This window comes from Platalea leucorodia (genome assembly GCF_965183815.1).
Source record: "Platalea leucorodia genome assembly, chromosome: 19".
In the NCBI taxonomy this organism is placed as follows: Eukaryota; Metazoa; Chordata; class Aves; order Pelecaniformes; family Threskiornithidae; genus Platalea; species Platalea leucorodia.
This window is the reverse complement of record NC_138841.1, coordinates 6,094,084-6,118,463: the sequence shown is the minus strand read 5'-3', so window position 1 is coordinate 6,118,463 and position 24,380 is coordinate 6,094,084. Positions and strand designations below refer to the sequence as shown.

The following is a 24,380-nucleotide window of genomic DNA, read 5'->3' as shown; positions in this document are numbered from 1 at the left end:
TGCGAGGCGCGCCGCCCCCCCCCAGCCCCCTACACGTTGATCTTATTCGATCGGCCGGGCCGGGCCGGGCCGAGGTGAGAAGAGCGGCGCCGCGAAGCCCGCGGGCGCTGTGCGGCGGCCGGCGGCGGGCGGGATGAGTCGATCAGATAGGCGAGGCCGCGGCCGCTGAGCGCCCTGCGATTCTGACCCGCCGCCGGGGCCGTCCTGCCCCGCCCGGCACCGGGGCCCCCCGGCCTGCAGGGGCCGCGCCACGCGTGGGAGCCCTGCGGGGGCCGTGCGTGGGGCTCTGCAGGGTCTCTGCAACGCGTGGGAGCCCTGCGGGGGCCGTGCGAGGGGCTCTGCAGGGTCTCTGCAACGCGTGGGAGCCCTGCGGGGGCCGTGCGTGGGGCTCTGCAGGGTCTCTGCAACGCGTGGGAGCCCTGCGGGGGCCGTGCGTGGGGCTCTGCAGGCTCTGTGCAACGCGTGGGAGCCCTGCGGGGGCCGTGCAAACCCTGCAGTGAGCAAGGGCTTTGCACAAGGCTCTGCAGGCTCTGTGCAATGCGTGGAAGCTGTGCACGGGGCTGTGCGTGGGGCTCTGCAGGCTCTGTGCAACGCGTGGGAGCCGTGCATGGCGCTGTGCAAACCCTGCAGTGAGCAAGGGCTTTGCACAAGGCTCTGCAGGCTCTGTGCCACGCGTGGGAGCCGTGCACGGGGCTGTGCGAGCCCTGTGGCGTGCAAGGGCTTTGCACAAAGCTCTGCAGGCTCTGTACAATGCATGGGAACCGTGCACGGTGCTGTGCGAGCTCTGCGGGGGCTGTGCATGAGGCTCCACGGGCTCCGTGTGAGCTTTGCACAGGGCCGTGCAAGCCCTGCAGCGCGCAAGGGCTTTGCACAAGGCCCTTGAAGCTCTGTGCCATGCATGGGAGCTGCGCATGAGGCTCCCCCAGCCGTGCAAGAGCTTTGCACAAGGCTCTGCAAGCTCCATATGAGCTTTACACAGGGCTGTGCGAGCCCTGGGGCGTGCAAGGGCTGTGCACGGGGCTCTGCAAGCTCCGTGCGACGCATGTGAGCTGTGCGTGGGTCCCCACCAGCCCTGCAAACTCAATGCAACGCGTGTGAGCTGCACGCAGGGCTGTGCAAGCTCTGTGGCATGCAAGGGCTGCGCACGAGACTCTGCAAGCTGTGTGTGATGCGCGTGAGCTGCGCACGGGGCTCCCCCAGCCGTGCGAGGGCTGTGCACCAGGCTCTGCAAGCTCCATGTGAGCTTTGCACGGGGCTGTGCGAGCCCTGGAGCGTGCAAGGGCTGTGCACAGGGCTCTGCAGGCTCCGTGCGATGTGCGTGAGCTGTGCATGGGTCCCCACCTGCCCTGCAAACTCAATGCAACACGTGAGCTGCGGACAGGGCTGTGCAAGCTCTGCGGCGTGCAAGGGCTGCGCACGAGGCTCTGTGCAACACACGTGAGCTGCGCACAGAGCTCCCCCAGCCGTGCGAGGGCTGTGCACCAGGCCCTGCAAGCTCCGGGTGACACGTGGGAGCCTTGCACAGGGTTGTGCAAGCCCTGCGGCGTGCGAGGGCTGTGCACCAGGCTCTGCAAGCTCCATGTGAGCTTTGCACGGGGCTGTGCAACTCTGCAGCACGCAAGGGCTTTGCACGAGGCTCTGCAAGCTCCGTGCAACACGCGTGAGCTGCGCACGGGGCTCCCCCAGCCGTGCGAGGGCTGCGCACCAGGCCCCGCGAGCCCCATGCGACCGCGTGAGCCGCGCGCGGGGCCATGCGAGCCCTGCAGTGCGCGGCAGCTGCACGCGAGGCCGCGCGCGCCCCGTGCCATGCGTGCGAGCTTCCCACGGGGCCCTGCAGCGCGCGAGGGCGTGCGGGCGCCCAGGCCTGGGGGGAGGCCGCGAGCCCCGCGTGTCCCCGGGGCGCCCGTGGTGACACCGCGCTCCTCCCTGCTTCAGTGCAGCTGGGGGTGACAAGGGGATGGACACGATGGTGACAAGGGGACACCCACGATGGTGACAAGGGGATGGCCGTGGTGGTGACAAGGGGACAGCCATGGTTCTGACAAGGGGACAGCTGCAGTGGTGACAAGGGGACACCCACGATGGTGACAAGGGGATGGCCGTGGTGGTGACAAGGGGACAGCCATGGTTCTGACAAGGGGACAGCTGCAGTGGTGACAAGGGGACACCCATGGTGATGACAAGGGGATGGCCTCAGTGGTGATAAGGAGACAGCCACGATGGTGACAAGGGGACAGCCATGGTGGTGACAAGGGGATGGTCACGATGGTGACAAGGGGACAGCCGTGGTGGTGACAAGGGGATGGCCTTGATGGTGACAAGGGGACAGCCATGGTGGTGACAAGGGGACACCCACGGTGGTGACAAGGGGACAGCCACAGCAGTGACAAGGGGACAGCCGTGGTGGTGACAAGGGGACGGCTGCAATGGTGACAAGGGGACACCTGTGATGGTGACACGGGGACACCCACGGTGGTGACAAGGGGACAGCCACAGCAGTGACAAGGGGACAGCCGTGGCGGTGACAAGGGGACGGCTGCAATGGTGACAAGGGGACACCCGTGATGGTGACACGGGGACACCCATGGTGGTGACAAGGGGACAGCCATGGCACTGGCGCTACCGGGAGACAAAGCCACCGTTGCGCCGTTGGTGGCCGCGCCGCGGGGACACTGCGGGCGGGGGGACGCCGGCTCGGCGGGGTCTCCGCCTGCCGAGGTGGCGCCGTGTCCCCAGCCGTGTCCCCGCGGTACGCAGCCGTGTCCCCGTGCCGCCGTGGGGACAGCCGTGTCCCCACCCCGTGTCCCCGTCCCCGTGGTACCTGCTGGCCTCCCCGTGCCACCACAGATGGAGCCACGTCCCCAGTGTCCCCAGTGTCCCCAGTGTCCCCAGCCGCACGGTACACACCCGCCCCTCTGCCACCACGGACGGAGTCGTGACCCCAGTCCCTGTGTCCTCCATGTCCTTGTGTCCCCGTGTCCCCCAGATCCCGTGTCCTCCATGTCCCCAGTGTTCCCCTTGTCCCCAGTGTCACCTGTGTCCCCATGTCCCCTGTGTCCTCATGTCCCTGTGTCCCCCGTGTCCCCTGTGTCCCCCAGATCCCCAGTGTCCCCTGTGTCCCCCATGTCCCCTGTGTCCTCATGTCCCTGTGTCCCCCGTGTCCCCTGTGTCCCCCAGATCCCCAGTGTCCCGTGTCCCCCTGTCCTGTGTCCCCCATGTCCCCTGTGTCCTCATGTCCCTGTGTCCCCCGTGTCCCCTGTGTCCCCCAGATCCCCAGTGTCCCCTGTGTCCCCCTGTCCCCTGTGTCCCCCATGTTCCCCCTGTCCCCCAGATCCCCTGTGTCCCCCATGTCCCCCGGGTCCCCCTGTCCCCGGGTCCCCCGTGCCCCGCACACACAACCGTGCCCCCCCCGGCCCCGGTTCCCTGCCTCCCTGCCGGGGCTGGCCCAGCCGGGGGGACACGGGGGACACGGGACGGGGGGGACACGCTCACCCGTGGGCGCGGGGGGAGCCGTGTCCCCGCTCCACCCCCCCCGCTCCGGGGTTGGCTCCCGGGGCCGGGGCTGGGGGGGGCCCGGTGCTGGGGCCGGTCCCGGGGCGGGGGGGGTCGGATGCCCCGGGTTATTCCCGGGGGACGACGCCCGGTGCCATTCCCGGGAATGCGGCCCCGGGGGGCGATGCTCGGTCCCGTTCCCGGGATAACGTTCCCGGTTCCATTCCCGGGGACACGGTCCCGGGGGTTGATGCCCTGCTTCCGTTCCCGGGGATGGTGCTCGGTGCCGTTTCCCGGGGGCTCCGTTCCCGGTTCTGTTCCCGGGGGGGGTGATGCCCCGGTGCCGTTCCCGGTGCCGTTCCCGGGGGCTCCGTTCCCGGTGCCGTTCCCGGGGGGGTGATGCCCCGGTGCCGTTCCCGGTGCCGTTCCCGGTGCCGTTCCCGGGGGGGTGATGCCCCGGTGCCGTTCCCGGTGCCGTTCCCGGGGGGGTGATGCCCCGGTGCCGTTCCCGGTGCCGTTCCGGTTCCCGGGGCGGGGGCAGGTGGCGGCAGGTGCCGGCGCGGGGCCGGGCCGTTGGCGGGGGGCGGGGCCGGTGCCCGCACGGGGCCGAGCGCTGCCTCCGCCACCGCTGCGCCATGGCCGGTACCGGTACCGGTACCCGGTGGCTGCTGCTTGGGTTTTGCCTGACGGTGCCGGTCCCACCGAGCCGCAGCGGGGAGCGGCTGCACGTTTGCAAGGAGGTACCGGTACCGGAACCGGGAGGGAAAGGGGCGGGGGGGGGGGGGGGGGGGGGGGAACCGGGAACCGATCCCCGTAGCACGGGGGATGCGGGGCTGCTCCCTATGGGATGGGGAGGACCGGGGCGGGGTCCCTATAGCGGGGGGTCCCTATAGCGGGGGGGGGACTGGCCGGTCCCCGGTAGCCTCCAGCCTCACCGGGAGGAGGGGTCCCATAGGCTCCGTCACCTATAGGGAACGTATAGACCGGGCTGCGCTGCCTGTATAGGAAGGGGGGGGCGGCATCGCGGGGTCCCCTATAGCGATGGGGAGCATCGGGGGGGGATGCAGTGGGGTGGGGACATGTGTGTGTGTGTCCCCCCATTGTCACCTCCCCCCTGGCCCCGGGCCAACGCACGGCCACGTGCCCAGCACGCGGTGGCCCAGTGGGCAAGCGGGGACAAAGTCCCCAGGCAGGAGATGCCGGAGGGGACAGCGGTGCCAGGGGGAGACCCCCGCCGGCTTCCCAATTCCCGGGGGGTCCTCGCCCGCGTCCCCACGTCCCCACGTCCCCGTGTCCCCCTTCCCCGACCCGCGGCCGCTTTGCATCTGGGCCAGTCGGTTTTTTTTCCGTGCCATGATCCAATTTTTGGGGGGTTTTGCGGTGTTTCACAGCTGGAAACAATAGAGAGCGGCTGGCGTCCGTCCCCGGGGGGGGATCGCTCCCGCGGAGGTCATGTCCCCTGTCCCCCTCCCTGGTTTGGGGACAGACCCTGCCCGGTGGCAGCCCAGGGTCCCACGGCAGAGCCACCCCAGGGCTGAATTAAATTGATTTCTTTCCATTTTTGTACCAAATTTGCAGCCTTTCGGAAGGGAGGCGATGAGCGCTCGTCCCGCCCGCTCGGCTCCGCGCTGGCGGGGGGCAAAGTTTGGGAAGAGGGGGGAAAACCCCACCACCCCCCCCCTTCTTCCCAAGGGAATCCCTCGGGAGCCGGAGCGATGCGGGGGGCTCGGGCCTGTGGGTCCCCCCCGTCCCGGCGGTGGGCACCCGCCTCCGCGTCCCCGTGCCGGGGGCTCGGTGCCGCCCGTACGCGGGCAGGGGGGGCCGCAGGCAGAGCCTTCGCGCCTCTCCGGCCTCCTTTCCCCCCCTCATCCTCGCCGTTTCCAGCTGACGGCGAACATCAAAGCCTTGTTTTCTCGCCAACCTGCCACGCTCCGGCGTCTGCCAGGAGCACGAAGCCACGACGCCCGGCTCGGAAACCCCAGCGATGCCGCAGCGGAGGGGTGGGGGGAGGCTGCGGCGTCGCTTCCCTCGCCCCCCCCCCCCCCCGGTACCCCACCGCGCCGGCATCGACCGTGGAGCAGCACGATCCGGCCTTCGCCCTGCCTGGGAGATTAACCGCGCCGGCTGGGCTTCGCCTGCCCCCGGCGTCGCCTCCTCGCCGGCCTTGAGCCAGTCCCGGCTCGGAGGCAGCTGGCGGCACGGGGGGGTCACGGTGCCCCGCTCTCCCCAGCCCTTTTCTTTCCCTCCCGGCTGCACCCTGCTCCGGCACCCAACCGGCCGGCGCTGCCGAGGGTGCTCCCGCCACGGTTCCCGAGCAGGACGGTGCATCCGGGTTGCGCCGAGGAGCCCGTTTTCACGAGCGCCGCGTGCCGCCGCGCATGGCCACGCCAAGGCAAACGGTGCCATCTGCTCGCCGGCGCCCCGGGGGATGCCGGGGGTTCGGTGCCCGCTCGCCTTTGCCGCGCCGGGGCTGTTTGATCCCCGTGGGGTGGTCGGGGAGGTCCCGGGTGTGGGAGCGCGGCCTGGGTGCCCTCCCTGGGGTTTGGGTGCCGGGGGGGAGCCGCGGGGGTCTCGGGGCCGCAGCTCTCCCTGCCCGCGTTTTCTCTTCCAGTCCGAGTACCACTACGAGTACACGGCGTGCGACAGCACGGGCTCGCGGTGGAGGGTGGCCGTGCCGCACACCCCGGGACTCTGCACCGGCCTGCCGGACCCCGTCAAGGGCACCGAGTGCTGTAAGGTTGGGGGGAAGGGGGGGGGGGTCCCGGGGGGGCGGGGAGGGCAGGGGAACGAGGGCGAGGAGCGGCGAGCCGAAGCGCGGCTTTTCACCGGCTCCGTCCCAGCGCGGTGCTTTCCGAGGCGGCGAGGGGGGCCCGGCTGCTCGGCGGCAACCAGCACCCGGTAGCGCCGTCAGCTCGGCACGGCGAAGGCCGGGGTGCGATCAGGGGGATGGACCCCCCCCCCCCCGCTGCCCCAAGGCTCGGGGGTGCCGTGGCTGCGCAGCGCGCGGCGGCGGGGGGGGTCGCATCCTGCCTGGCGCTCGCTGGGCAGGCAGGGAGGTGCCACGGCGTTGCCAAAAGTCATAAATTGGGGGGGGTTCACCTCGCTGCCGTAGGGCTGGGGGATCCCAGAGCCGGCCAGGCGCCGCCGCTAGCGGGGAGCGCTCCGAAAAGCGGAGCTGAGGATGAGGAGGCCGAAGCAGGGCTGGGGGGAGCGGGGGCTGAGCGCCCTGACCCCCGCCCCGTTGCACGCGGGCAGCTTTCTCCTGCAAGGCGGGCGAGTTCCTGGACATGAAGGCGCAGGCGTGCAAGCCCTGCGCGGAGGGCACCTACTCGCTGGGCACCGGCGTCCGCTTCGACGAGTGGGACGAGGTGCCCCACGGCTTCGCCAACGTCGCCACCAACCTGGAGGTCGACGACGGCTTCGGCGACGCGGTGGAGAACTGCACCGGGTGAGTCGTCGCGCCGCCGCCGCCACGGCTCTGCCCGTTAACCGGGGGATGTTCGGACTCGGCCGCCCTGGCGCGGCAGGGATGGGGACAGTGCGCGGTGCGGCAGCGAGCAGGATGGGTGCTGCGACGCCTCCGTGCATAAAGAGCGCCCCGTTTCCCCGACACCCCGTCCCCCACGCTCCTCCCGTCACCCTTCCCTGGGAGGCGGGGTGCTGCGGGGGACACCCCGGCCACGGCACGGGGACACCGATCAGCGTCGTCCCCACCCGCCGTGGCAGGGCCCCAACCCCACGGGATGCCCACGCCAGCCCTCCTCCCGGAGGCAGCACCCGTGGGAGTCCCCCCGCCTTTAGCCGGCACCTTTATTTGCCGCCGCGGCCCCTTGATCAGCGCCGGCAGCCGCCGAACCCTCCCGCCAGCCGCTCGCAGCGGCAGCCACCGAGCTGCCCCGCGCCGCAGCATTTATGCAACTTGCAAATGTAACCTACTTCCAGCAGCGCTTTCGTTATTCCGCCACCGGCCCCGGCGCAGCTCCGGCGCGGCAGGATCCCCCTCTCCTCCTCCTCCTCGCAGCCCACCCGCCTCTTGCCGGCGCGGCGCGGGGTGGCCTGGTGGGAAGGGTCCCCCAGGGATCAGGGTCCGGCCACCGCACGGTGACACGTCCCCTGGGCTGTCCCCAGCGCCCAGCTCTGGGTCCTCAGGGTTCCGCATGCTGTCCCCAAGCCTCCTCCCTGCTACACCCCCCTGGGGACCGTCACAGCCGTCCCCACTGTCCCCATCCCGGTCCCCATCCCGGCTGCGGCGGGGTTCGGACCGGTGACGGAGCCCACGGTCTGTGCCACCCGCCCCAGGTCGACGTGGGTGCCGCTGGGCGACTACATGGCCTCCAACACGGACGAGTGCACGGCCACCCTGATGTACGCCGTCAACCTCAAGCAGTCGGGCACCGTCTCCTTCGAGTACATCTACCCCGACAGCAGCATCGTCTTCGAGTTCTTTGTAGGTGCCGGGGACCGGAGGGGTGCAGGGCTGGAGGGGGGGGATCCCTGGGGACATGGGGGGGTCCCTGGGGACATGGGGGGGGTCCCCGTCCTCACGCCGGCCCCGCAGGTGCAGAACGACCAGTGCCAGCCCACGGTGGAGGAGTCGCGCTGGATGCGGACGACGGAGAAGGGCTGGGAGTTTCACAGCGTGAGTTTGGGGGGCGGGCGGTGACACGGGGGGGTCCCTCGGCGCAGCCCCCCGGGGTCCCTTGTCCCTCCCCTGGCTGGAAGATGCTCCATGAGGACGCGGAGGGGTGGTGGGTGATGGCAGACGGGGGTTAGTGCCTCACCCCCCCACCCATGGGTGCCAGCCCCCTCCCCAGCAGCGGGACCACCCGACCCCGCTCCCCCCCGTCACCCCTTTTCCAGGTGGAGCTGAGCCGCGGCAACAACGTGCTGTACTGGCGGACGACGGCTTTCTCCGTCTGGTCCAAAGTCCCCAAACCGGTGCTGGTGAGGAACATCGGCATCACAGGTAGGTGGGTGCAGGCTGGGGGGGGGGGGTCCCATCGCCCCCCGACCCATGGCTCCCGCACCCTGAGCACCCTCCCGCTGCCAGGGGTGGCTTATACCTCCGAGTGCTTCCCCTGCAAACCCGGCACCTTCGCCCCCGCCGCCGGCTCCTCCGCCTGCCAGCTCTGCCCCGCCGACACCTTCTCCAGCAAAGGGGCCACCGCTTGCCAGCCCTGCGAGCCCGCCGCCTACGCCGGTGAGAGGTGGCAGCTGGGTCCCCTCCCCTTGGCCCCTCACCCAAGGGTGGCACCCGCTCCCCTCGTCCCCCTGCGGGGATGGCCCTGGGGAAGGGAGGTGATGCGAGGGGCAGGGGGGACCTGCCGTCCCTTGGCGGGGACATGGGGGTCCCGCTGGTGGCACGGTGGGGACAGCGGTAAGGTCCCCTCGCCGAGCCGGCTCAGTCGCCGTCTCCCCGTGGCCGGCAGAGCCCGGCTCGGCATCCTGCAAACCGCGGCCGCCCTGCACCGACAAGGATTACTTCTACACCCACACCGCCTGCGACGCCCGCGGGGAGGTACGGCCCCGGGGGGGGGATAGCGGGGGGCTGGCACCCGCTGTCCCCATGTCCCCGTCCCCAGCTCAGCGCCCCGCTCCCGCCCGGGCAGACCCAGCTGATGTTCAAGTGGGCAGAGCCGAAAATCTGCAGCGAGGAGCTTCCCCAGGCGGCCAAGCTGCCCCCGTCCGGGGTGAAAACCAAGTGCCCCCCCTGCAACCCCGGCTTCGCCAAAAGCAACGGCAGCACCTGCCAGCCCTGTCCCTACGGCTCCTACTCCAACGGCTCCGGTAAGGACGTCACCGTCATCGTCCCCAAGGGGTGACCGGGGCAGCCGGAGGTGCCAGAGGGGAGGTGGGTGCCAGCCCGGTGCAGGGTTGTCCCCTCCTGTCCCTACGGCTCCGGTAAGGACGTCCCCATCATCGTCCCCAAGGGGTGACCGGGGCAGCCAGAGGTGCCAGGGTGGGAGGTGGGTGCCAGCCCAGTGCAGGGTTGTCCCCTCCTGTCCCTACGGCTCCGGTAAGGACGTCCCCATCATCGTCCCCGAGGGGTGACCGGGGCAGCCGGAGGTGCCAGAGGGGAGGTGGGTGCCAGCCCGGTGCAGGGTTGTCCCCTCCTGTCCCCAGGCTGCCTCAGCTGCCCGGCGGGCACGGAGCCGGCACTGGGGTTGGAGTACAAGTGGTGGAACGTGTTGCCCCCCAACATGGAGACCACCGTCCTCAGCGGCATCAACTTCGAGTACAAGGGGATGGCAGGTAGCGCCGGGACGCTGTCCCCTCGCCGTCCCCTCCCGCGGGGGCAGCTGGGGACCCCGCTGAGCCGTCACCGTGTCCTTGCAGGCTGGGAGGTGGCCGGGGACTACATCTACACGGCGGCGGGAGCCTCCGATAACGACTTCATGATCCTCACGCTGGTGGTCCCCGGCTTCAGGTGAGGTGGGGACCAGCGCCGGGGCGTCCCCAGGGCGGCGGGGGACGGCGCCGTGGGGCAGAGCCCGGCAGCGTCCCCGCGCTGTCCCCACGCTGTCCCCAGCCCCCCGAGCCCAGTGCTGGAGGACGCGGAGAGCAAAGAGGTGGCCAGGATCACCTTCGTCTTCGAGACGGTCTGCAGCGTCAGCTGCGAGCTCTACTTCATGGTGGTGAGTGGGGGGGACACGGCGGGGGTTTGGGGGGGGAAACACCGGGTTTGGGGGGGACACAGCCGGTTTGGGGGGGTCCCACCATCCCCGCGTCCCCACAGGGCATCAACTCCCGCACCAACACGCCGGTGGAGACGTGGACGGGCCCCAAGGGGAAGCAGTCCTACACCTACGTCGTGGAGAAAAATGCCACCATGAGCTTCACCTGGGCTTTCCAGCGCACGCCCTACCACGAGGCGGTGAGGGGCGGCGGGGAGGCCCCCCCCGGGGCTGCGGGTGCCGGCGGGCGCGGGCGGGCGATGGTGACGGGTGCTCTCGGTGCCAGGGCCGGCGGTACACCAGCGACGTGGCCAAGCTCTACTCCATCAACGTCACCAACGTGCTGGGAGGGGTGGCATCCTTCTGCCGGCGCTGCGCCCCCGAGCCGGCCGGATCCTGCGCCCCGTGTCCCCCCGGGAACGCCGTGGACCGCGGTTCGGGCGCCTGCCGGCCCTGCCCGCCCGGCACCTACCTGCGGGGTCACCCCTCGGACGGGACCCCCGCCTGCCACCCCTGCGGCCCCGGCACCCGCAGCAACCAGGTGCCCGTCCCCGCGTGTCCCCCGGGGTGGGGGTCCGCGGGGTGATGTCCCCACCGGCGCCCCCGGGCAGCCCAAACGGGTGATGGGGTGGGCCCCAGAGGGGTGACACCAGCCCCCCACCCAAGCTGGGTGGCACCAGCCAGCTCCAGGAGGGTGACACCAGCCCTCCCCCCATCATGCGTGGGTGACACCGGCCCCTCTGCTCATCCCGGCTGGGTGACACCGTGTGGGTGGGTGATGCCAATCCCCAGCTGTCCCCAGGGAGGTGACACCAGCCCCCCTGGGCATCCCGGGTGGGTGACAGGGTGGGTGACAGCATCTGACCCTGGGTGGGTGACACCCCCTGCCCCGGCTGTCCCTGACGGGCGATGCCAGCCCTCCGCTGTCCCCAAGGGGATGACCCCCACCGCCCCGCCTGTCCCCGAGGGGTGACACTACCCGTCCCCGGCGGGGTGACGCCAGCCCCCGGCTGTCCCTGACTGCCACCTCCTGCCACCTCAGCTCCGCTCCCTCTGCTACAACAACTGCAGCTTCTCCCTGGCGCTGCCGGGCCGCATCCTGCGCTACGACTTCTCGGCGCTGGCCGCCGGCGCGGCCTTCGCCAGCGGCCCCAGCTTCACCGCCAAGGGCCTCAAGTACTTCCACCACTTCAACATCAGCCTCTGCGGCAACCAGGTGAGGCCGGGGCGGCCGGCGGGAACGCGGGTGTATGCAGCGCAAACACGCGTGTGCATGCATCTGTAGGGCAAACACGCAGGTAGGCGTGCATATGTAGTGCAAACGCGCACACGCACGCGGTCGTGCAAACACAGGGAGCCGTGCAAACGTGCAAGCTAGTCATGCAAATGCATGCATGAGTTGTGCAAGCACAGGTGTACATGCAGTCACACGTGCACACATACATACTCATGCAAACGTGCAACTGCACGCTCGTACACTCATGCTCACTTGCACGCTCGTGCAAACAGACATGCAAACATGCACACTCGTGTAAACACATATGCACACCTGCAGTCACGCACACACAGGCAGTCATGCAAACCTGTGCACGCAGTTGTGCAAACACAGGTGTACATGTGGTCATACGTGCACACATGCACAGCCATGCGTGCACACATGCACAGCCATGCAAACACACATGCGCACAGTCGTGCAAGCACACATGCACACTCATGCAAACACACCCACACTTGCACGCTCATGGAAACACATGCAAGCATGCACAAACACTCGTGCACACTTGCACGCTCACGCAAACACATATGCACACCCGCAGTCATGCAGACGTGCACATAGTCACGCAGGCACATGCCATCATGCAAACGCATGCGTGCAGTTGTGCAAACACAGGTGTACATGCGGTCATACTAAAAGACGTGCAAATGCGCACAGTCGTGCAAATACACGCACACAGTTGTGCAAACAGGTGTATATGCAGTCAGACGTGCGCACGCACAGCCACGCGAACACACGTGCAAACGCATACAGTCACACGCAGTCACGCACGCTTGCGCACTCGTGCAGACAGCTGCACACTTGTGCAAACACACGTGCAGACATGCACAGACCCTCACGCACACTTGCGCCCTCACGCACGCGCATGCGCAGCGGTCGCGCGCACAAACGCGCGCACAAACGCGCGCCGTCGCTTGCAGCCGCGCACACACGCGCGTGCCCGCCCGCGTGTGCCGTCGCCGCTCGGCCTCACCCCCCTCTTCCTCGCCGCCAGGGCAGGAAGATGGCCTCCTGCACCGACAACGTGACGGACGCGCGGCTGCCGGCGGGCGAGGGGGACCCTGCCCGGGTGGTGACGTCATACGTCTGCCAGTCCATCCTGGTGCCCCCTGACGTCATGGGCTACAAGACGGCCGTGTCCTCGCAGCCCGTCAGCCTGGCCGACCGCGTCGTGGGTGAGCCGGCGCGCGGGGTGCCAACGCGGAGCAAAGCCCCGGGGTTTGAGCTTCATCCTCGCCGTCCCCTCCCGTGGGGCCCCGGTGGCACTGGGACACCTTGGTGCCACCGGGACGCCCCGCTCTCGCCGCAGGCGTCACCGCCGGCTCCACGCTGGACGGCATCACGTCCCCACCCGAGCACTTCCCCGCCGGCCACCCCGACCTGCCCGACATCGTCTTCTTCTACAGGTGAGGGTGGGTGACCAGGGGAGGGGACCCCCACCCGCACAGGGACCCCCCCACCCGCACAGGGACCCCGCCGTCCCCGCCGCTGAGCCCCCCGCGTCCCCCTCGGCAGGTCCACCGACGGGACGCATCCCTGCAGCGGGGGCCGAGCCGCCGCCATCCGCCTGCGCTGCGACCCGTTGCGCCCGGGCGCCGGCACCCTGGCCGTGCCCAGGTAGGTGGGGACGGCGCCGGGGACCGGGGTGGCTTTGGGGACAGTGGGGGGAAGGGGGGAGCACCCTCACCCCCCCCCCCCCAACGGTGGCACCCCCACCTCCTGCCATCCCTGCGCTCGCCCCGCCCGGGCGTGGGGACCCTTGGGTGCTCTGCTTCGGGGACCCCGCCGTCCCCACGCCCTGTGCCCCCCACCCTTGGGTGTCACCGCCGGCCGAGCCCCCCCCCCCCCTTTTTTTTTTCTCCCCCCCCCTCCCCAGCAAATGCCCCGAGGGCACCTGCGACGGCTGCACCTTCCACTTTCTCTGGGTGACGGGCGAGGGCTGTCCCCTCTGCTCCGCCGACCACTATCGCCCCATCGTCGGCGCCTGCCTCGGCGGCATCCAGGTACCACCGTGACACCAGGCGGGACGCCACGGGGACGGGCGGGGGGTCACCCACCCCGCTGAACCGTATCCCCCCTCCCCGTCCCCAGCGAACCACCTACGTCTGGCGGGAGCCCCGGCTGTGCCGCGGCGGGCAGAGTTTGCCGGCGCAGAAGGTGAGGGCCTGCAGGAGCGTGGATTTTTGGCTGAAGGTGGGGATCTCCGCCGGCACCTGCGCCGCCATCTTGCTCGCCGCCCTCGCCGCCTACTTTTGGAAGAAGAACCAAAAGTGAGCGGTGCCACCAGGATTTTGGCGAGGGGGGGGGGACGGACACACGGTCATCGTTGCGGGTCGATGTCACCGCTCTCTGTCCCCAGGCTGGAGTATAAATACTCCAAGCTGGTGATGAACGCGGTGGCCAAGGAGAGCGAGCTGCCGGCGCCGGATAGCTGTGCCATCATGGAGGGGGAGGACGCCGAGGACGACCTGGTCTTTGCCAGCAAGAAATCGCTTTTTGGCAAAATCAAGTCCCTCACGTCCAAGGTAAGGGGGGGCACAACCCCGGAGCAGACACCGGAGAGGCCACAGCGGTCGGTGTGGTTTGCGGTTGCTCCGTGCCTCAGTTTCCCCACCCCAGCGGGGCGCGGGGGGGGTCGGGGGGGGTCGCTGACGCCGAGGCTCGCCGCAGAGGACGCCGGACGGTTTCGACTCCGTCCCGTTGAAGACGTCGTCCGGCAGCACCGCCATGGAGCTGTGACGGGGCGGGGGGGGGCCACCCGCGCCCACCCCCCAGCCCCCCAACGTGGCCTTAGGGACCCCGCTTCGGACCGGAGCTTCGTTACGGCTTTTGTACGTGTCCCCCCCCCGCCTCCCCCCCCCAGCCAAGCGCCGAAAAATGCCAAATACAGGTGTGGGGTTTGTACAACGGCTCCGCGTCCCCCCCGCCGCCGGGCGCCGGCACGCGTGGGCGCGGGCACGCCGAAACGGCGGGGGAGCGGGGGCGGGCGCGGGCGTAGCAGGCGCGGGGGTGCGCGGCCGGGGGGGGCCGCACGCGTGGGCGGGGGTGGGCGGGTGGGCGTTCACGCGCTCGGCGTGCACACGCGTGTGCGAGCTCCGGCCGTGGCACGGCTGCCTCCTGCGCTGCTGTCGCAGCTCGGGGGGCGGGGGCGAGGGGCCGGTGGATCGTGGCTGTGCCGTGCCAGGCCGTGCCGTGCCGGGCCGTGCCTTGCTGTGCCGTGCCGTGCCATGCTGGGCCAGGCCACGCCGTGCCGTGCTGTGCCGTCCCGTGCCAGGCCATGCCAGGTGATGCCGTGCCATGCTGTGCCGTGCCATGCCATGCCATGCTGTGCCGTGCCATGCCAGGCCGTGCCATGCTGTGCCAGGCCAGGCCATGCCATGCCATGCCGGGCCAGGCCATGCCATGCCATGCCATGCCGTGCCGTGCCATGCCAGACCATGCCAGGTGATGCCGTGCTGGGCCAGGCCATGTTGTGCCATGCCATGCCGTGCCATGCCGTGCCGTGCCAGGCCATGCTGGGCCAGGCCACGCCATGCCATGCTGTGCCGTCCCATGCCAGGCCATGCCAGGTGATGCCGTGCCATGCCAGGCCAGGCCATGCCATGCCATGCTGTGCCGTGCCATGCCAGGCCGTGCCATGCTGGGCCAGGCCATGTTGTGCCATGCTGTGCCACACCATGCTGTGCCAGGCCAGGCCATGCCATGCTGTGCTGTGCCAGGCCATGCCGTGCCAGGCCGTGCCATGCCGTGCCGTGCCATGCCGTGCCAGACGAGGCGAGCCACAGCCCGGCGCCAGCCCCGTCCCCGCCCGGGCTCACTCAGCCGCCATCACAAAGTGACCAATTTGGGCGATCCTGCCCCAAAGCGGGAGCCCGACGCCGGCAGCTCCCGGCCCAGCGTCTCCCGCCGCCGCGGCGGCACGCGGCTCAGCCTGTCCCCACCAGCGTGGGGCATCCCAGGGGTCCCCCGCGGCCCCGCTCCCGAAGCCCCTCGTTCCCGCAGACGCCGGGCCCCCGGCACGGCGGGGTGGGCGCCGGTGCAGCCCCCCGGGACCCTTTTTACACGATTCTCCGCGTTTTCTAGGCGGTGCCGGGGGCTCCGCGCGTCCCGGCCGCGCAATAAAGAGGGGTTTTTCTGCCCCCCGCCTGGCTGCCCCGTCGCGGGGGGACGAGGACGGGGTGGGGGCACCCAGGACCCCTCCGGGAGCCCCCCCCGGGTGGGGACGATGGGGGCTGCCGCCGCGGCGGGGGGTGGCCACCCCAACCCGGGGGGACGCGTCCCGGGATGGGTGCCCCGATGGGGGCTGGCGCCTGGTGCTGGGGGGCTGCGCTGCCGCGGGCGGAGGCGAATGTTGGGGTGCTGTGGGGAGCTGTGGGGTGCCATGGGGAGACGTGGGGAGCTGTGGGGTGCCATGGGGTGCCATGGGGAGCGATGGTTGTGCCATGGGGTGCTGTGGGGTGCTGTGGGGTGCCATGGGGAGCCATGGCGTGCCGTGGGGTGCCATGGGGTGCCGTAGGGTGTTGTGGGGTGCCATGGGAAGCCGTGGGGTGCTGCAGGGGGGCACCTGGGGACACCCAGTGACTCCTGAGGACGCTGGCGGGGGGCCCGGGGACGCAGGGGGTCCCGCGGGCGGCCGAGGGGAGCCAGGGACCCCCGGGGGTGCTGAGGGACGCCCAGGCTGGCACCCAGAGTCCCCGCGCCCCCCCGGGAAGCTCGGACCCCCCGGGGACCCCCCGGGATGCTCGCCCCCCCCCCCAGGATGCTCGCCCCCCCCCGGATGCTCGCCCCCCATATCGGGATGCTCAGACCCCCCTCGCACCCCCCTGGGAAGCTCGGACCCCCCGGGGACCCCCTGGGATGCTCGCCCCGCCCCGGGATGCTCGCCCCCCCGGGAAGCTCGGACCCCCCCGCCCCCCCTCCCAGGATGCTCGGACCCCCGGGGACCCCCCGGGAAGCTCGGACCCCCGCCAAGGATGCTCCCCCCCCCCCGGGATGCTCCCCCGCCCCCCGGGATCCTCGCCCCCCCCGGATGCTCGCCCCCCAAATCGGGATGCTCGGACCCCCCCCCGCCCCCCTCGGGATGCTCCCCCCCCCCGCAAGGATCCTCGCCCCCCCCCCCCCCCCCCCCGGGATGCTCGCCCCCCCTCCCGCGCCCCCCGCCGCTGCGCCACCGCCGCTCCAGCAGGGGGCGCTGCTCCCCGCCGCTCCCCCGCGCGTGCGCGGCGGGGCGGGGCGTGGCCGCCGGCGGGGCCTGACCGGAGCCGCCGCCGCCGCCGCCGCTGCCGCCGCCGCCATCATGGTGCTGGACCTGGACCTGTTCCGCGCCGACAAGGGCGGCGACCCCGCCATGGTGCGGGAGATGCAGCTCAAACGCTTCAAGGATCCGGCGCTGGTGGACGCGCTGGTGCGGGCCGACGGCGCCTGGCGGAGGTGTACGTGGGGCGGGGGGCTGGGGGCGGCCGGCACCCCCGGGGCGGGACCCCCCGGCGGGGCTGTGCTCCCCGCTCTCTCCCCTCTCACACGCCGCCGGGGCCCCTCTCGGCCCCCCCCGCCTGGCGGCCTGTCCCCGGGTGGTGCCCCCGTGTGTCCCCCCCCCCGGTCCCTCAGGGCCCCCTCCCGGCCACCCCCAGGGCTCGGAGCCCCCAGACCCCCTCACCGAGGCGGGGTGACCTCTGGGGGGTCCCGTCCCCCCCCTTCCCCAGCCCCGGGGGGTCTTAACCCAGGCCCGGGGGGTCCGGGGGGGGGGTCCCTGTCCCTGGGTGGATCCCCCCCACTCCCTTCCCTCGGGCTGGGGACAGGCTCTCCCGGGGGATCCCCCCCTTTCCCCCTCCCCAGGCCCGGGGCGGGTCCCCGGTGCCACCCCCCTGTCGGCCTGGCCTGCAGGTGGATCCCCCCCCCGGTGATGGATCCGCCCCCCGTGATGGATTCCCCCCCCCCCGGTGATGGATCCCCCCCCCCCCCCGTGATGGATCCCCCCCCCCCCCGGTGATGGATCCCCCCCCCCCCGTGATGGATCCCCCCCCCCCTCCCGTGATCCGCAGGGATCCGCTCCCTGCGCTGCCGGATCGGGCTCCGCGCTGCCGCAGGATCTGGCCGGGCTTGGGGGGGTCCCGCACGGTGCCACCCCCCCACCTCGGGGCCAACCCGGGGGGTTGGAGGGCACAGGGGCAGCCGCCCCCATCGCCCCTGGCCCCGGCGGGAGGTCGGGCGGCGGGAGCTGCCGTCCAGCCCCGATTTTTGGGCGTCCAGCCCCGATTTTGGGGTGTCCAGCCCCGATTTTGGGGTGCCGGGGCGCGGGGGAGGGCGTGGTGGGAGGCCAGGAGGGGGTGGGTGCCCCAGAAACCCACGGTTCCCAGGGCGCCCCGGTTCCCCTTCGCCGCCGGATGAAAGAGGCAGCTTTAAACACGCTTTTAATCCCGTTGCCTTGATGTGAATGAGCCCGGCCCTGCTTAATCACGCCCGGCGCGTCCCCTGGCTCCCGCCGGGCTGTCATCATCGCTTTAATTTTATCCGAGGGCCTTTCATCCCGCAGGACCGGCCAGCTTTCCAGGCCGGCGGTGGGGGCCGCGGCCCGGCCCGGCGGCGGCGGGTGCCGCGGAGGGGTGCGCTGGCGCGTAACCGTGAGGCGCAGGGTTGGCAGGACGCGCTGGCGAGCAGCCGGCTGATGCAATCCCGCCTCGGCCCGGTGCCGGTGCCGTGGCGGTGCCGTGGGGTCCACGGGAGGCTGCCAAGGTCGTGTTTGCCGTGCCCCGTTCCCTGGCTTCTTAACCCTTTGTGTTCCCTGGCTCTGGCTCACCCCTCCCTCCCCCCCCCGGGGGTCTGATCCCGCCTGCGGGTGGGGACCTCGCCCTGTTGGGGTGACGCAGCCCCGGCGTTGGCGTGTCTCTGGTTTGGGCTGCCCTGCCAGGAGGGGACGGCTGGGGCCTGGGCTCTGCCCTTCCCAGCCCTGCTGTCACCAAGGGGGACCTCCCCGGTCCCCTCATCGAACAGCCGAATCTCATCGCTGTGTCCCCACAGCCCTGGATCTGCTCAGCCCACCGCGGCGCGGGGGTCCTGGCGGGGCTGTGGCTCATCTCCGGGGCCCGGCGCAGCCTCGCTTGGGGGGTTTTCAAATCACCCCCCGCTCCCCACGCCTCTGCCCCACATCGCGGCCAGCCCCGCACCGTGCTCTCATGCGGTCAGACCCTCCCCTGTCCTTCCAGAACGCCCGGGGCCGGTGGCGATGGGCATCCCTGGAGCTGCCATCCCCTCTCCTGCTCCCGCCCGAGGCTTCGCGGCCCCTCTCGGTGCCGGACAGGGATCCCGGCCCTGCTCCCACTCGTGCGGCTGGTTGACGGCTCCCTCCCCTCTGCTTTCTAGGCAGGTTTCGTGCCGATAACTTGAACAAGCTGAAGAACCTGTGCAGCAAAACGATCGGAGACAAGATGAAGGTGAGGCCCAGACAGCACTGGCAGCGATTCGCTGGTGGGACGTTACTAACGGGTGGCATCTCCCCCAGGTCTCTGCTCTCCAGGCCTCTCCCTCGCGTTGTTGGGGGATATTTTTACCCTGGAGCTTTACTCCTTAACCCTGCTGGGGTTTCTTTTTCCTCCCGCTGCAGAAAAAAGAGCCGGTGGGGACAGATGAGTCTGTGCCAGAGAGCGCGCAGAACCTCGACGAGCTGACGGCCGACGTCCTGGGCGTGAGTCTGACCCCGTCTCCCCCCACCGCGCTGCTGGCCCACCCAGTTTGTCCAGGCCTTTGCCTGTAATTGCCCGGCGTGAGGTGCCCAAAAGCCCAGCACCAAGCGAGGGGGGGCTGCCTGAACCCCCTGCCAGGAGGATCCTCATTCCCCCCGTCCCGCACAACGATATCCAGCTCTTGCTCGTTGTCCTTCATCTAAAGACCGTTTCAGCCTCGCTCCGTGGCAGCTCCCGGCTCATCCTGCGCTTCCCTGCGGGATTTGAGCAGCCTCAGTCATTACGTGTCCTCTGCAAGTCCCTTCCTCCCTGCCCGTTCCCCTTCCCCGTTCGTTAACTGCGGTGTTTAATGAGCGTGGCGCTGGCCGGCTTTGGCTGCCGTGGGAGCTGACTGCCCCCCCTCCTCCCTGCCAGGCGCTGCGTGACGCCGTAGCTCGCTCAGGCCCTTTCAGAGCCTGACTTCTGTCGGTCCTTTGTCCCCTCGGGGGCTGTTGTTTGATGTCTTCAGTCCACGGTTTCGCTCCAGAAGCCGTGTCGGTCGGGCGAGGGGCCGTGATTAACCGCGCTCGGCTGCCAGCCCCCTCTCCCCGGCGGTTTCGTCCCTTCCCCACCTCCCCCCGTTGCCCGCGCAGGCTCTGCAGGTATCCCAGATCAAGCAAGTCCGTCTCCTCATCGACGAAGCCATCCTCAAGTGCGACGCCGAGCGCGTGAGGCTGGAAGCAGAACGTTTTGAGAGCCTCCGGGAGATCGGGAACCTCCTCCACCCCTCGGTGCCCATCAGCAATGATGAGGTAGGGACAAGAGTCCGCTCGGGGTCGGCCGCGTCGCTTCATCAAAGCCAGACAACTGCCGGCGAGCGGGGGGCTCGCTGCGGGGAGGTCCCCCCGCAACCCGAGGGATCAGCGGGCGGGTGAATGAAATCTGCATGACAAGACAGCGTTTCCTGGCGGGAGCAGACAAAGAGCAGCTCAGACAACGCTGGACACGGCCATTGTTGGGGGAATACATGGGAAACTTGCTCCTAGCCAGGGGGCTGGGATCTCCCTCCGCTGCCTTCATTCATCCGGCAGGAATATTTTGCTGGGGGAACACAATTGGGCTGGGCCGGCTGCCAAGTGGCCGCATAATAAATGACCGGCCAAGATCAGGACCCAGGCTCTAGTGTGGGATCCCAAACTGGGCCCAGTCCAACACAAAGACTGGTGTCGCCGCGGCTCTGGGAGCTTCCTCTTCTCTCCATCTTTGCGCAGGATGTGGACAACAAGGTGGAGCGAGTCTGGGGCGACTGCAGCTGCAGGAAGAAGTATTCCCACGTGGACCTGGTGGTGATGGTGGATGGTTACGAGGGAGAGAAGGGGGCCGTCGTCGCGGGCAGCCGGGGCTACTTCCTCAAGGTGAGAGCCCAGATCCCCGCGGGGCCACGGAAACGATGGGAGCCGGAGGGAAATGAGAGGGGACGGGGGTCCTGCTTCTGCTCCCCTGGGCTGAGCTTGCTGCGGCGATGGGAGCCTCGGCGGCGGCGTGAGCTCGCGCTGAGCCGGCTCATCGCGTGGGACGGATTCTGGCCTCGGTGGTGCTGCCGCCGTGGGCTGAGCACCCTCCAGATCCGCTCCGGCGTCCCTGCCGCAGCCGGAGGGTGATGCTGAGCCTGGCAGGCAGAGCAGCCTGCAGCCGGCCTGGGCTCCACGTGCTCCCAGACCTGCTGAGCGAGAAGGGGCGGCACGGTGGGGGGGGTGTGTGACGGGTGGTGGCTTCCCTTGTCCCCCAGGGTCCCCTGGTGTTCCTGGAGCAGGCCCTGATCCAGTACGCCCTGCAGAGCCTCCGCGCCAAGGGCTACACTCCCGTCTACACCCCCTTCTTCATGCGGAAGGAGGTGATGCAGGAGGTGGCCCAGCTCAGCCAGTTCGACGAGGAGCTCTACAAGGTGAGCGCCTCGACGCCCGCCGGCTCTCCGCGTCTCGCCGCCTGGCACCCACCGTCCCCTCCGGGCACCGGCTTTCCGGCACCGAGCCACTGCCACGCGGCTTCACCGGCGGGGAGGGAGCCGGCTGAGATCCCCTCTGCCCCCGGCGAGGCCGCGGCGGCCGTTCCCTTCTGCTCCCTGTCTCCGGGGTCCATCTTCGCGGCCTCGGTCCCCGCTGAGGCGGTTGTCACGGCGATGCGGTGACAGGGAGGTGGCTCGTCCCCGGCTTTGCTGGCGGGAGGCCGTCGGGGCCTTTGAAGGAGGCCAAACAAGCAGCCAACGGCAGCTGCTCCCTTTCCCGAGCCGGCCCGGCCCCGCTCTGAGCTCCGGCCCCGGGAAGCCTCGCTGCCTGTCCAGCCCCGGCGGCACGGGAGCAGCTGGGGAAGGGGGACGGTGGCTTTTGTCCCCCGCCAGGTGATCGGCAAAGGCAGCGAGAAGGCCGACGACAGCTCCATCGACGAGAAGTACCTGATCGCCACCTCGGAGCAGCCCATCGCCGCCCTGCACCGCGACGAGTGGCTGAAGCCGGAGGATTTGCCCATCAAGTACGCGGGGCTGTCGACCTGCTTCCGTCAGGAGGTGGGCTCGCACGGCCGCGACACCCGCGGCATCTTCCGCGTCCACCAGTTCGAGAAGGTGAGAAGAACGGGATGACGTTCCCAACGGGAATTTGGGGCTGCATCCGAAGCCGGCGCCGACCGCGGGGATCCGTTCTCTTGGCAGATAGAGCAGTTCGTCTACGCCTCGCCCCACGACAACAAGTCGTGGGAGATGTTCGAGGAGATGATTGCCACGGCGGAGGATTTCTACCAGTCCCTGGGCATCCCCTACCACATCGTCAACATCGTCTCGGGTAGGGGCTTCCTCACCGCGTGGCACCGTGCCGCGGTGGCCCAGGAGGACGCCGGCCACCTCTGCCAGCCCCTCTGGTGTCACCGTGGCCCTGACCCGCTTCCCAACTCCGCTTGCTTCGGCCCCGGCTCGCCTTCCCGCTGCCCCAAACCTGGCGAGGGAGAGGAGGTGCCTCGGCCCCGGGCGGGGAGGAAGGAGACGGTGTTTCCGCAGAGATGCTCGGCTCTGGGCACACCGGGAGCGGGCACCGCGCTGTGCCGGGACGGTCCCCGCTGTCCCTTCCAATTTTGAGTGTCCCAACGCCTCCCGGGAATGCTAGGAAAATCATCCCGGTTCAGCGCTCTGCCGCAGAGCGGGAACCCCCCGGCCCTTCCCGAGTCACCGCGGAGGCGGCACCGGCCTTTAGCCCCTGCCGCTGTCCCCTGCCACGGGCGCGGTGGGGGTGGGGGGAGCCGGGGGCCCCCACCCTGCTCAGTGCTACCCCCCCCGTCTCTCCCAGGCTCCCTCAACCACGCTGCCAGTAAGAAGCTGGACCTGGAGGCCTGGTTCCCCGGTTCCGGCGCTTTCCGCGAGCTCGTGTCCTGTTCCAACTGCACCGACTACCAGGCGCGGCGCCTGCGCATCCGCTACGGCCAAACCAAGAAGATGATGGACAAGGTGAGGCCGAGGCGCTGGGCTGGGGGGGACGAGGATTGAGGGGGAGGGGGTCCTGCTCGTCCCCTCCTTGCCTTTGCCGCGTCACCCCCCCCCGTCTGACCGCGTCCCCGCCGCAGGTGGAGTACGTCCACATGCTCAACGCCACGATGTGCGCCACCACCCGCACCATCTGCGCCATCCTGGAGAACTACCAGACGGAGGAGGGCATCCGCGTCCCCGAAAAGCTCCGCGACTTCATGCCCCCAGGTACCACCCACCCCGGGGGGGTCCCCAGTGCCCCCCAAATCTCCCTCCCTCCACCCTGGGGGGGGTGGGTGGCGGAGGCGGGGGTGCGACGCCTGCTGCCCGCTCTCCCCCTCTCCCCCGCCCAGACCTGCGGGAGCTGCTCCCGTTCGTGAAGCCGGCCCCCATCGAGCAGGAGCTCTCCAAGAAGCAGAAGAAGCAGCAGGAGGGGGGCAAGAAGAAGGCGGGGGCGGGAAGCGAGCGGGTGCTGGCGGAGCAGATGCAGAACATGGACGTCAACAGCGCCTGAGGCCCTGGGTGTCCCCCCCCCCCGCCGCCCACCCAGGGACCCTGGGGGCCTCCTGACTCATCCTCCCGCCTTCATCGCCCGCTCGGGGCTGCGCCCATCGGCTTCGCTTCGGGGCCCGGCTGGGGCGGGAGCCGCCGTCGGCCGCCTGGCCCCCGCCGCGGCGCGCAGCACCGCCGCGCTCCCGCGGGCCGAAGGACTGACGCTGGCGGGGGCTGCGGGGACCCCCCGTCCCCTTCCCCAGGGACGGGACGTGTCCTCGCCCTCCATCCAATAAAGCCAAGAACCGCCGAGCCGCGTCTCCCTGGGGTGCTGGGGGCCAAGGGGGGGGCTCCGGGTCGCCCGCTGCTCCCCAAAATGCGCGGGGGAAACGCGCGGCTGCACCCACGGGGCGCCGGGGAGGGAACGCAGGCGGCGGGGGCTCCCCGCCCCCCCGCAGCACCCCGATGGGGGCACCCAGGCGGCGGGGCCCCGCCGCGGCACCCCGACGAGCCGGTCGGGCTCGTCCTCCTCCTCCTCCTCGTCCCGCTTTGAAGGGCGCTGGGGCCGGCGGCCAGGGCGCGGGGAGGCCGCGGTGCCGTCACCCCAGCCCTCGGCGGGTGCCGGGGGGTCCCCGGGCGGCTCCCCAGCACCCACAGCACCCGGGGGGGGCCCACCCGCACCCGTCCGACCCGTTCCGCTGCTGGCCCCCCCCCGGGCCCGGCTCTGCACCGTCCTGCCCGGCACCCACGCCCTGGGCTCGACGCCGCTGCCAGGCCGGGTGCGGCACCCACGTTCCCCCCGCACCCATGGGGGTGCCCCCCTTTCCCCCCCCCCGTCCCCAGCCCTCCCTGCTTCCCAGTTTGTCCCAGTGGCCCCCCAGTCCCTGGGGCCAGCCCAGGCCTGCGGTGCCCCCCGAGCGGCATCACGGGGCGGGGGGACCCCGGTGACATGGGGGGGTGGTGCGTCACCCGTGTGTTGTGTGAGCTGCGTGTGTGCGTGCCCGGTGCGTGTGCGTGCATCGCGTGTGTGCTGCTGCGTGTGCCCCGTGTGGGCGCAGGCCGCGCGTGTGCCCCCTGCGCGTGCAACGTGCGCGTTCTGTGCACGTGCAACGTGCGTGTGTGCGTGCAAGGTGCACGTTGTGTGTGCGTGTGCATGCCCTGGGCATGCTGTGAGCATTGCGTGTGTGCAGTGTGTGCTGCTGCGTGTCCTGTGTGTGTGCAGTTCACGCGTGCGCACGCCCCGTGTGTGCCATGCGCGTGTTCTGTGTGCGTGCAAT

At 70.6% G+C, this 24,380-nt stretch overlaps 2 protein-coding genes across 4 annotated transcripts; both read left to right on the top strand.

Annotated features, from left to right (window-relative positions):
* On the top strand, window positions 1–18,872 carry ELAPOR1 (endosome-lysosome associated apoptosis and autophagy regulator 1; the record flags this gene model as incomplete). 3 transcript variants are annotated; one of them, XM_082330342.1, is made up of 22 exons in its annotated part: window positions 1–74; window positions 6,104–6,224; window positions 6,748–6,940; window positions 7,792–7,939; window positions 8,051–8,131; window positions 8,353–8,458; window positions 8,543–8,692; window positions 8,922–9,010; window positions 9,102–9,279; window positions 9,616–9,744; window positions 9,829–9,919; window positions 10,022–10,127; window positions 10,229–10,366; window positions 10,453–10,707; window positions 11,209–11,382; window positions 12,437–12,617; window positions 12,752–12,848; window positions 12,958–13,059; window positions 13,319–13,445; window positions 13,534–13,712; window positions 13,802–13,967; window positions 14,113–14,181. In XM_082330342.1, the coding sequence occupies exons 3-22, from the start codon at window positions 6,780–6,782 to the stop codon at window positions 14,179–14,181; spliced, it is 2,727 nt and encodes a 908-aa protein (XP_082186468.1). In that variant the 5' UTR covers window positions 1–74; window positions 6,104–6,224; window positions 6,748–6,779. The 3 variants fall into 3 exon arrangements, with proteins under 3 accessions (XP_082186468.1, XP_082186466.1, XP_082186467.1); XM_082330340.1 differs by lacking the exons at window positions 1–74; window positions 14,113–14,181 and adding an exon at window positions 18,802–18,872 and having other exon boundaries at window positions 6,122–6,224; XM_082330341.1 differs by lacking the exons at window positions 1–74; window positions 14,113–14,181 and having other exon boundaries at window positions 6,122–6,224; window positions 13,534–13,599; window positions 13,802–13,884.
* SARS1 (seryl-tRNA synthetase 1) lies at window positions 16,698–23,407 on the top strand. Its single transcript, XM_082330343.1, has 11 exons — window positions 16,698–16,874; window positions 18,802–18,872; window positions 19,043–19,123; window positions 19,754–19,912; window positions 20,372–20,515; window positions 20,890–21,045; window positions 21,499–21,720; window positions 21,808–21,937; window positions 22,436–22,593; window positions 22,710–22,839; window positions 22,965–23,407. The coding sequence occupies exons 1-11, from the start codon at window positions 16,739–16,741 to the stop codon at window positions 23,123–23,125; spliced, it is 1,548 nt and encodes a 515-aa protein (XP_082186469.1). The 5' UTR covers window positions 16,698–16,738; the 3' UTR covers window positions 23,126–23,407.
* The last annotated feature ends 973 nt before the right edge of the window (window positions 23,408–24,380 follow it).